The following is a 12,505-nucleotide window of genomic DNA, read 5'->3' on the forward strand; positions in this document are numbered from 1 at the left end:
GAGGGGGCGCCTGGGTGGCTCAGTGGGTTAAGCCTCTGCCTTTGGCTCAGGTCATGATCCCAGGGTCCTGGGATTAAGCCCACATCGGGCTTTCTGTTCAGCAGGGAGCCTGCTTACCTGCCCCGCCCGCCCCCCCACCCCACTCCCCCGTCTGCCTGTGTGCCTACTTGTGATCTCTGTCTGTCAAATAAATAAATAAAATCTTAAAAAAAAAAAAAAAGAGCCTTTTGTAGATAATACTCTACCACCTACCTGTTTCATGTCCACGATTTTGGCAAAAATCCTGACCAAACATGAACTATTTATTGCAAAACTGCCTTGAACTAATGTGAGGCAATGTGTACACTTTATTCTACTAGTATGACTATCCTTACCTTTTGTTGCAGAAATATTAATGTCTTTGATTACAAGGTGCTGTTCTAGGTCCTCCTGAGTTGTTCTTCCCATAATATATGGTATATGCCCTGGAATACTTTCAAAAAAAAAAATTTTTTTTTTCTGAAACATATCCAGACTTGTGGAGCTGTATTGGGTTCAGTGAGAAGATGTACAAAACCTAATTAGTATGCAGTCCATGAATTTCAGTGTTTGTAATAACTGCCCAGGAGTTGCACCACAAACGGGAATTTAAGCCAGCAAATAATGAGAAAAGACTTTGTGGAAATATTTAAGCTACTTAAGGGCAAAAAAGTTCCCAACACTGTATAACAGAGATCTGCAGTGTTTGGGCAGGAATCTGGGATTCGTCCTTTCCCTTATTCCTTCAGCAGTATTTTTCAAGGCTTTCTTTGCCACCAGCTGAGGTAGGCCCTGGGGATAGTACTGTAGTGAGTAAGATAAACACAGTAATCATAGGAATTTTTAATTCCTTAAATCTGAATCTTTACAATTAGCCCAATACTTAACAAAACTGTTTCTTTTGAGGAAAACTTTTTATGGTTCACCTGCTGCTGCTTTTTTTTTTTTCTTAATAATGTCTCCCCTACTAGACTGACAGTTCCTGGCGATCACAGGAATGGAATCTTCTTCCGCGGGGTGCTTGGATCTGCACAAGCGTGCAGAGCTATGCGTCAGACTCTTCTTTTTAACTAGGCTTTCTCCTTCTCCCTCCTTCCCTCCCTACATGCCCCAGCCCCCCAGCTCCTCTGTTTCTGCCCCTAAATGAAGGTGTTCCGCTGTGCTTTATCCTTCATTTTCTCTTTCTGCTCATTCGCTTGGCAGCCTGATCCTTCCCACTGTGGAGATGACTCCTGTGTATCTAGCTAGCCCTCGTCTGTCTTCTGAGTTGCTAGGGAGTGCCTTAGGTGGAGTTGCTTGATATTACCGTGCGCATAATTCTGCCAACACTTCAGTTTTAGCGTCTCAAATTGTGCTCAGCCTCTTTAACACCAGTCATGCTCCTTCTTCGGACTTCTTTATTTCCTACCCCTCTCTTGGTTAGCCAGATATGGAAATTTTGGAGAGGCTCTTTCAGTCCTTCAGCCTCCCTGATCACCTTTTACTGCATTGCCGTTTTTATTTTCTCAATACCTCACCTGCCTCCAGCCTTTCATTCCCACTGGATCCCATGTCCGTGTGGGCCTGCGGATTGTTGTGCTCGCTCCAGCCAGTCATTCCCGCCAATGACCTCGGCGGCTTTACAAAGCTCATCACGGCTTTCACCCTTTAACTTCCCTGCTCACATCCTTTTAGTAGCTCCTTGCCCTCCCTGAAACTATAGAACTTGCTCCAGCCTCCCTACTGCCCTTTGCACAGACTGGTTTCTTTGGTCAACCTGAGCTACTCGGCATTTTCTGAATACTCACGTGCTTTTCCGTCTGGGGTTTTTGCTGCCAGCACTCGCTCCTCCTGAAACAGCATTCTCTTATCTTCTGAAATCCAACTCATTCTTTGTGTTTCCACTCAGGTCTCATCTGGTCTGGAAGGCCGTTCTTGATGATCTTAGCCTGAAGGGTACTTGTCCCTTTTCTGTCCTCTCCTGTGGTTTGGGATGTACTGTATCTTTAATTACCACATTTTGTTTCCTTTCTCAGTTGTAGACTGAGGGCACAGACTTAGTTTATTCTGAGATTATTCTCGTAATCTTCACAGCGTCAAGAATAGTGCATCGAATGGTTTTAATACATTCTTATATTTCCTGAATGCCTTCTACGTGCAAAGCCTTTTCTGAAAGCACTTAAAATTGTGGAAGTGGGGGGTGCCTGGGTGGCTCAGTGGGTTGGGCCTCTGCCTTCGCCTCGGGTCCTGATCTCAGGGTCCTCAGGATCGAGCCCCGTATCAGGCTCTGCTCAGCAGGGAGCCTGCTTCCCTCTCTCTCTCTGCCTGCCTCTATGCCTACTTGTGATCTCTCTCTCTGTCAAACAAATAAAAAATAAAAAAATAAATTGTGAAAGTGTACATTTGTGACGAAATGACTAATTTCAAACAAGATGAAATAGGCGTTAGGACTGAAGCATAGGGTGTTTTTGGATCCTAGAGCAAGGAGTGGTTAGATAAGTTGTAATGAGTAACTATGGAATATTCTCTGAAGGGTTGAAAATTTGTGACTAGTGGAACAACTCAGTTATTAGGCTCATTTGGAAGAATTCAGAGTCCCAACTACGATACTTTGTCCTCAGATCTAAAATTGACACCATTTAGTGTGATGTAATGTATTTTAATTTCAGTTATTTATTTATTTTTAAAAGATTTTATTTATTTATTTGACAGAGATCACAAGTAGGCAGAGAGGCAGGCAGAGAGAGTGAGAGAGGAGGAAGCAGGCTCCCTGCTGAGCAGAGAGACCCATGTGGGGCTCAATCCCAGGACTCTAGGGATCATGACCTGAGCTGAAGGCAGAGCCTTTAACCCACTGAGCCAGCCGCCCAGGTGCCCCTCAGTTATTTATTTTTTAGGATTTTTATTTATTTATTTGACAGGGAGAGAAAGAACCAGACTCCGCACTGAGCAGGGAGCCCAATGCAGGACTTGATCCCAAGACCCCCGGATCATGATCTGAGCTGAAGGCAGATGTTTAACCTACTTAGCTACCCAGGCGCCCTGAATTTAGATTTTAGATTATATGCTGAGAAATTACAGATTTTATTTCTGAAATCTTTGAATTGTAGGAATTGAAGGTTGGGTTTTTATAAAAAGTATCGGCTGGTAGCTATTCTTTAGTTAATTAACATTCCTATAATAGTGCTGATCTGTTTTGTTTTGTGTTTCTCCAGTTTATTAAAGACGACTTTCTGCATACTGGTATAGATGTTGACCTTTTCCCATTTCAATGTGTTTCTGTTGCAGATGGTGTGGATGGAAAGCAAGCCCGGAGAACCAATTCCAGCACCCCTTTAGGGGAGCTTTTTGACCATGGCCTGGATAGTTGGTCATGTGTTTACTTTGTTGTGACTGTATATTCCATCTTTGGACGAGGACCGTCCGGTGTCAGTGTTTTTGTTCTTTATCTCCTGCTATGGGTAGTTTTGTTTTCTTTCATCCTGTCCCACTGGGAAAAATATAACACAGGGATTCTTTTCCTGCCATGGGGATATGACATTAGCCAAGTGGTAAGTGCACGTCCTGCCTTAAATTTTCAACATTGCCATGAATTTTGGGGGCAAGCTTTTGTCATTCCTTCTTTATAGCCCTTAGGCTTTTTTGGCTAGAACTGATTTGGTGCTTTTTGAAAATTTCCTTTTTATCTTGTGTTATTTCTTGCTTATTTATGAGCAGTTTTCAAGTAGAATAGCATAGTGAGCCCTTATGTACCTGTTACTTAGCTTCAGCAGCTGCATGGCCAGTCTAGTTTCGTGTATCCCCTTCCTCCCAGTTAGTTTAAAGGAAATTCCTGATAGGATGTGATAAGTATTTTACTATATCTATCTCTAATAGTAAGAGTACTGTTTAAGAAACCATAGTCACAATGTCATTATTATTAAAAAATGGTTAGCTTCTTAATGTTAATAAATATTCCTTTGAACTGTTGATTTTTGTAAAGAAAGATATGCACATGTAATTGTTGCTTTTTTGCCTTTACTGCCCATGTTTCAATGAGTAGAGATACTTGTTTTCTCTTACTTAATAGGCTTGCTGTTAACTCTCCCTGCCTTTGAATACCAGCTTTTTATGTTGCCATTTTGTCCATTTGCACCTAACACCCCAGTAGAGCATCAGACTTCGGAGTGTGTGTGAAGAAAGTGATTGGGTAGGCAAATTGGATCATCCTGTGCCTTAACCAAATCCTGACGGGCCTTACAGTGTTCTAAATTATGGCCAGTTGCTTGCCTTGTTTAGAAGTTAGTTATTTTATGGCATTGTTCGCTGAGAAAAAGACATTTTTAAAGGCAAGAAGACTTGCCTCAGTATCGAATTTAAGTGTACTTCTTGCTTTTACTAAAGCTATTTACTAGACTCAGGCTGCATATTGCATTATTGGCTCCCTGATCTTTCCAGCTGTTAATGCCTCTGTATGCTTTTGTCTGCATTTTCCTTCCAGACTATATCTTTTGTCTACATAGTGACTGCGATTGTGGGAGTTGAGGCCTGGTATGAACCTTTCCTGTTTAATTTCTTATATAGAGACCTATTCACTGCAATGATTATTGGTAAGAAGCTCCATGTTGAAGCCTATTTTAACATGACTTTATTATTGAAGCCAGTGTTTGATTATCACAAGCCATACCACCTTTCCCCCTCTCCCACACCCTCCAGCAAGCAGAACGACCCTACAGTCCTGGTTTCAACCAAACCAGTAAGGAAAACGAGGTTTCTGTGTTTTGGTCTTTTTGTTTAGCACTATGTCTAGTCAGAAGGAAATAAATACCAAAATCACATAAACCTTGTAAACTATTTAAACTAGTCTAGACTGTTCCAGAGGATCCACATTTAGTATAGATCCACATTGGTATAGATTTCATGCCTATCTCAAAGTTGAAGATCACTAGTTTGTAGGAAGTAGAATAGATGAAGGGTAGCGATTAGTTCATAATATATCCGCTCCAAAAGTTGAGCCTTGGTTCCTCTCAGATACTCTCCTTCTTTTGCCACTGGCTCTTAGGTAGAAGTTTCTGATCATGGTAATGTTTCCCTTTTGATTTTAGTGAGAGAGGATATCTATAGGAGGCAGAGTGTTTCCTATCCAAAGAGGCAAGGAGGAAGTTATTTGGGGCTGTGATTTTGGGGCACTAGGAGTGGCATTAGGACCTCTGTATGAGTAAAATAGCAAACTCTTGGCTATTGCTCTGTTCCCTTGTCTAAAAAATAACCCGCTCTCTCACTACCAGTGAACCTTGGTAATAGAATGGGCATTGGGTAGGGTTTAGAAACAGCTGAGAAAGCGGTGCGTTAGGCCCTGGCTTTTAGGCAGTGATTTGGGCCTTTTTCTGTGGCCCTAAACTACAGATATTTTAGAACCCTGCTGTTCTTCCAAATCCAAATATTCATTCTTGGGTTTCTGTATGAACTGAATCCTCTGCCTTGAAAAGGCTAGCTATTTTTCACTCCCCGCCACATAGCGAATCGTTTTAAGTGACAGGTCCTGTGGCAATATTGCTGCATTTTATGTTTAAATGTCAGATTTAACAATAAGATGGAATCCTCTGGTATGTGAGATACATTTTTGAATGTTAAGTGGGTACTTTAAGAGGCATATAACTTTCTTTGTAGTTTATAAGTTTATCTGAATTCTTCTCTCTGAAAAAAAAAAAAGCAAAAGCCCAGGTTTCTTTACAAATAAATAAAGCCGCTTTCCCAGTACAGGGGTACCTTGTTTTATTGCACTCACCTCATTGTGCATTGCAGGTACTGTGTTTTTTACAAATCGAAGGTTTGTAGCAACCTTTTAGCTAGTCTGTTAGTGCCGTTTTTCCAACAGCATTTGCTCACTTCATGTCTCCCTCTGTCATATTTTGGTAATTCTCGCAATATTTCAGACTTTTACATTATTATATTTGGTATGGTGATCTGTGATCAGAGATCTTTGACGTTACTATTTAGAATTGTTTTGGGGCCCCACAAACCACACCCATATAAGATGGCAACTTAATTAATAAATGTTGGGTATGTCTGACTGCTCTACCTACCCTGCTCTCCCTCTCTTTTCTCTCCCTGTCCTCAGGCCTCCCTATTTCCTGAGACACAATATTGAAATTAGGCCAGTTAGTGATCCTGCGGTGGCCTCTAAGCATTCAAGTGAAAGGAAGAGTCAAACATCTCTCACTTTAAATCACAAATTAGAAATGATTCAGCTTAGTGAGGAAAAAGCCAAGATAGGCCCAAAGCCAGCACCTCCCCATCCCGCCACCAACCAAATAGCTAAGTGTGTAAATGCAAAGGAAAAGTTCCTGAAGGAAATGAAAGGTGCTACTCACTGAATAAACGAGTGGTAAGAAAGGAGAACAGCCTTTTTGCTGATACAGAGCAAGTTTTAGTGGTCTGGGTAGAAGATCAAACCAGCCACAACATTCCCTTAAGCCAAAGCCTAATTCAGAGCAAGGCCCTAGCTCTCTTCAATTCTTTGAAGGCTGAGAGAGGTAAAGAAGCTGCAGAAGAAAAGTTTGAAGCTAGCAGTGGCTGGTTCATGAGGTTTAAGGAAAGAAGACTTACCTGTATCATGAAAGCGCAAGGTGGAGCCTCAAGTGCTGACGTAGAAGTTGCAGCAAATTATCCGGAAGGTGATTAAGGAAGGGGCTACGCAAGCAACAGATGTTCCGTCTAGATGTGACCACTTTAATACTGGAAGGAAATTACATCTAGGACTTTCATAGCTAGAGCGGAGAAGTCAATGCCTGGCTTCAAAGCTTCAAAGGACAGGCTGACTCTCTTTTTCGGGGCTAATGCAGCTGCTGACTTGAAGGTGAAGCCAGCTCTCATTGACTATTCCGAAAGTACCCTTAAGAATTCGTTAAATCTGGGCGCCTGGGTGGCTCAGTGGGTTAAGCCGCTGCCTTCGGCTCAGGTCATGATCTCAGGGTCCTGGGATCGAGTCCCACATCGGGCTCTCTGCTCAGCAGGGAGCCTGCTTCCCTCTCTCTCTCTGCCTGTATCTCTGTCTACCTGTGATCTCTGTCTGTCAAATAAATAAATAAAATCTTTAAAAAAAAAAAAAAAAAAGAATTCGTTAAATCTACTCTGCCTGTCTTCTCTACATGGAACAACAAAGCCTGGATGGTAGCACATCTGTTTACAACATGGTTTACTGAATATTTTAAGCGCATTCTTGAGATCTGCTCAGAAAAAGGATTCCTTTCAATATATTTCTTCTCATTGACAAGCACCTGGTCACCCAAAGCTCTGATGATGATACACAGTGAGATTAATGTCGTTTCCCTGCTTGTTAACACAGCATCCATCCTGCCAGAGATTGAAGAGTAATTTTGACTTTCACGTCTTAGAATTGAAGAAATAGATACCTTTCTATAAGGCTGTAGCTGCCATAGAAAGTGTTCCTCTGATGGATCTGGGCAAAGTAAATTGAAAACCTTTTGGAAAGGAGTCACCATTCTAGGTGCCACTATTCGTGGGGAGAAGTCAAAATAATCAACATTGACAGGAATTTGGAAGAAGTGATTTCTGACTTTTATGGATGATATTGAGGGGTTTAAAACATCAGTGGAGGAAGTAAGTAGCTGTGGTGGAAATAACAGGAGAATTAGAAGTAGAGCCTGAAGATATGACTGAATTGCTACCATCTCATGATCAAACTTTGTAACAGACGAGGAGTTGTTTCTTACAGACCAAAAAAGAAAGTGGTTTTCTTGAAATAGAATCCATTGTTGAAGATGCTGTGGAGATTGTTGGGATGACAAAGGATTTCGAATATTACATCAGCTGAGTTGAATAAAGCAGTGGCAGGGTTTGAGAGGATTGGCTCCTATTTTGAAAGAAGTTCTGTGGATGAAATGCCATCAACCAGCATTGCAGACTCTAGAGAGATTGTGAAAGGAACAGTCAGTGTGGGAAGCTTCATTGTTTCCTATCGTAAGAGCTTGCCACAGCCATCTCCACCTCTAGCGGCCATCAACCTCAAGTCAGGACTCTCCACCAGCAAAAAGATTATGACTAGCTGAAAGTTCAGATGATGGTTAGAATTTTTTAGTAATAAGGTATTTTTTTTTTTAGCTCAGGCATGTACATTTTTTTTATACATAATGCTGTTTTACTCAATAGGCTACATTATAGTAGAAACATAACTTTTATGAACCGGGAAACCAAAAAATTGATGTGACTTGCTTTATTGTGACATTCACTTCATTGTGATGGTCTGGAACGCAACCTGCAATCTCACTGAGGTATGCCTGTACTTTTTATGGAAAGTACATTAGGTGCTATTTAGAAGAGAAATAGAAGATACAGTATGTCTCTTTGGCAACCTATATATAGCCCGGCTTCCTCTATGCCTGCTGTATTTAAGATAAAGCTATTTTAAGATATTTTAAACTAAAAATACTCTTGGTAGCAAATCTTTTTTTTTTTTAATTTTTATTTATTTATTTGACAGAAATCACAAGTAGGCAGAGAGGCAGGCAGAGAGAGAGAGGAGGAAGCAGACTCCCCGCTGAGCAGAGAGCCCAATGTGTGGGGCTCGATCCCAGGACCCTGGGATCATGACCTGAGCCGAAAGGCAGAGGCTTTAACCCACTGAGCCACCCAGGCGCCCCACTTGGTAGCAAATCTTTTGCAAGTTTCTGTCAGCCTATTTTCAACACCTCAGAGCTATAGTGATTCTGGGTTAATTAATCCAGCTCCGGCTCCCCTACCAGTACATCCCAACTTGACACAGTGTCAGTTGCTAAAAATTTCTGAGGATGTCAGCTTGTCTTCCTTTCTCAATGGGCTCTTCTAACTTGGGTAACTGTCACAGTTGGGCTTGGAAGTGGCAGAGTAATTCATCTTTTCAAATGAGATTTCTGTTTGGTGGATTCTAGTCTTTTCATCTGTTTTTAGCAAAATGTCTTAGGAGTCGTTTTGAGGGAATGTGTTTCTGTCTTTGATCCTTAAGCTCAGAGCTACATTGACCACCTTCCCACCCCAAGCCAAGTACAGTCAATGGGAGTCTGGAGTGGTCAGGCTAGGGCTGATCTGTTGAGTGACGGTGAAATACCCAAATGATGCCGCCAGAAACTTGCCACAGATGTTAATTTGGATTGTGACAGAGAAAAAAAAATCAGGAATTTACATCTCTATAATTTGTAGAATCGGAGAATTTTAAAAATGCAAGGGACATTAGGAAGTCATTTAACCCATCCGTATTGTACATCTGTGGAATCTGAGGCTCAGATCATCTGATTTGCTCAAGAGTACATTACTAGATTTTGGAGTCATCTGTAGGAAGCTTGTAGTTAAAGCTATAAGAGAGGATTCCCTGGGGGAGAATAGAAGCACAGTTGAATGCCGAGTTAGGAATATGCCAGGAGGCAGAGTTGCCAATAAAGGACAGCACATGTAATGGTTGGATGACTAACAGCACTGGGAGAATGGATCACAAAGGCCAAGGCAGGAAGGAATTGCAGTTAGTGGAGCGCCAACAGAGTCCTCTTACTTGGAAGTCAGGAGTGAAGAAAATACTGAATTTGATCATTAGGAGAACTTGGTAAATTCCAGAGTACAGTTTTCTGCAGAGGGAAGGCAGAATGAATGAGTCCTGAGGAAGGCCACAGGAAGGTCTGGTGAGTGATAGGGGAGAGTAAGAGAAGAGATAGCGAGGGCAGCAGAAGCAGTGGGAGGGCTTCTTGGGAAGGCTGTCCTTAGTTTCGGGTTTGAGGGGAAAGAACCAGTGTATGCTTAGGGGTGGGTGGAGAAATTCAGAATGCTAGGGAGATAAAAATAAGTGGAAATGGGAAACCACAGAATCCATGAATCAGCCCCTCTTTCAGTAACTCACACTTGTGCAATTTACTGCACACCAGGTACTGTTCCAGGTGTCTTTATGTATAATAACTCATTTAATTCTCAAAACCACACGGGGTCAGTACTGTTATGTCTATTTTACAAAAGAAGAAATTGAGGCACTGAAACGTTAATCTGCCTGAAATCTCATAGACACAACCGAGGTTCAAGCCCCATCTGGCCCCTGACCTCTGCTGTGAATCAGCGAGCTATACTGCTACTCTTCTGCTTGTAAATGTTCAGAAGTGTATTTAATTTCAATATGAAAGTCAACCTGAACCTGCGAATTATTGGGTCTAAAAGCATTAAATATTTTGTATGTATTTGAAAATTATAAAAAATCACTCTTGAATAATAATAACAATAATTTAAATATTCTTCCTTTTAGGCTGTGCATTATGTGTGACTCTTCCAATGAGTTTATTAAACTTTTTCAGGTAAGTGTTTCTTAATTGGGCAAGAAATGTGAAAATCGTTACTTAGATGAATTTTAGGATCTGTTTTACTTTTGGGATCTGGGCATTTTGGAAAGGTTCTGAAACCTATTTTTTGAATCTGGAATGAGGTCAGGGTCACGTAGGGTCTACGGTGGCAGTTGTGTACTCAGTTCAAGCACAGCACAGAACTACTGGTGCTTTTGTTACAGCTTTTGGCTCACCAGACAGTCTTCCATTTGTCATTTTTTTGTGGAGTGAATTGGGAAGGTGAGTGTTCTTGTTGAATATTGAGAGGTTTATGTTCTTTTTAGAAATTGATTATAAGTTTTTATAAGTTGATTCTGTATAAGTTTAGTCAGCATGATCATAAAATTTCTGAACTTGTGTGGTTTAGGACCTAACCCTTGATCTCTGCTGACTTCCAGGTAGCATTATATGAAAATTCTTGCCAGAGAAGTGGGGCAAGGGTTAGGTAGGAGTTTCCTGGGTGGTGTTTTGTTTCTTTGGTCTGCACTTCTCCACCTTTGCTCAGCCACACTGAACTTACACAGGGAACCTGAATGCATTTTGCTGTTTCCCTCCTTGGTAATTTTGCTCCCACTTCCCTCTAGTACTGTTCCTCTGCTTGAAACACTTCCCACTTCATCTTTCAGCCCTCAGATCTGTCCTGCAGGATCCTATCTGTGTTCAGCCAAGCTCCGTGAATCTTCCCTATTTATGGCAGCTGGCAGGCACTCATAGAAACCATCAAATTCAAGGCTCTGAAGGCCTTAGAGTTGGAGACATTTTCTCCTCATCTTCTAAGGATGGGGTCCTGATTGGGCGGTATCTCATCCAAGATTGTGTAATCAGGAGCAGAAGCCAGACTAGAATTTGGGGCTCTGTTCAGATGAGCAGACCTATCTCGGAGTGTGTGCTGGAGATACCAAGACAGGCTACGGGCAGTCTCAGTGCAGTCTTCCCCTGGTGGGTTCTCTGTCACTTTGTATCGTAGATGCGCTCCGAGGTACTTCCTTGTGGTGTTTTGTGCGCATTTTATTTCTCCTGTTGGACTGTAAATCTCACAAAACAAAGATCAAGTTTTGTACATCTTTACATTACAGGGGACTAGGGCTCAGAAGACTTACATGCTAGTCCTGGCCCTGCCGCTTGGTAGCAAGTTATGTAAATTTAAATTCTCACATCGTCACTTAACTTGTCTGCAAAATGGGGTTAGTAATGTTGGTTCTATTTGTGCTATGGGAGTATTGTGAGTGTAAAGTAAGAGAGTAAGTGTGAAAGTACTTTGAAAACTACAAAATTTACAAATGCAGTGTAAGTTTTATATGTAATAATGTTCTTTGTATTACCTGATTTCTTTTTTTCAGAAGCTATAAAAATAACACCTTGAAACACAATTCAGTCTATGAAGCTATGGTTCCCTTTTTTTCTCCATGTTTGCTCTTCATTTTGTCTACAGCATGGATCCTTCAGTCGCCTTCAGATATTTTAGAGTTGCATCCAAGAGTATTCTACTTTATGGTTGGAACAGCCTTTGCCAACATCACAGTAAGATTTTTTTTTCTTTTTTTTAATTTAAAAAAAATTTTTTTTAAAAGATTTTATTTATTTATTTGACAGAGATCACAAGTAGGCAGAGAGGCAAGCAGAGAGAGAGGAGGAAGCAGGCTCCCTGCCGAGCAGAAAGCCCAACGTGGAGCTCAATCCCAGGACCCTGGGATCATGACCTGAGCTGAAGGCAGAGGCTTAATCTACTGAGCCCCCCAGGCACCCCAAGTTTTTTTTTTTTTTTCTTTTAAAAGTCATAATATATCTAAGGAATTTATGACAAAGCTTGATGATTTGAGAAATTTTATATAGTATTAAAAATAAGCAGATTTTAATTTAAAGATATTTTCTATTAGAAGCTCGAAAGAATTAGAACCCTTAAGACAGAGCATGCTGAAAATGGTTTTTTCCTTTTCCAAGTGGCTGCAGATCTAATGATTAATTTAGGGAACCTGAAAGGGGTTTTTGAGAGAAAACACACACACACACACACACACACACACACACACACACACACACACACATTTTTAAATCAGCTGATCTTCAGATTGACAGGGAGTAAAAACTTTGTAATAAATACAATGTTTTTTAAAAGCCCTTTCTCTGCGATGGCCCAGCAAGACAGCAGACAGGAGAGATCAGGAGTTGTTGAG

The 12,505-nt window shown here is 41.2% G+C and overlaps 1 protein-coding gene across 1 annotated transcript in view; it reads left to right on the top strand.

The window, feature by feature from the left end:
• SELENOI (selenoprotein I) overlaps positions 1-12,505 on the top strand; it is a 39,794-nt gene that overhangs the window by 19,412 nt on the left and 7,877 nt on the right. Inside the window, exons 5-8 of the mRNA XM_047745213.1 lie at positions 3,286-3,548; positions 4,478-4,586; positions 10,256-10,304; positions 11,672-11,852. Coding sequence (XP_047601169.1) covers positions 3,286-3,548; positions 4,478-4,586; positions 10,256-10,304; positions 11,672-11,852 — 602 coding nt within the window. The remainder of the gene's footprint in view (positions 1-3,285; positions 3,549-4,477; positions 4,587-10,255; positions 10,305-11,671; positions 11,853-12,505) is intronic.

This window comes from Lutra lutra, chromosome 9 (assembly GCF_902655055.1).
Source record: "Lutra lutra chromosome 9, mLutLut1.2, whole genome shotgun sequence".
Classification (NCBI taxonomy): domain Eukaryota; kingdom Metazoa; phylum Chordata; class Mammalia; order Carnivora; family Mustelidae; genus Lutra; species Lutra lutra.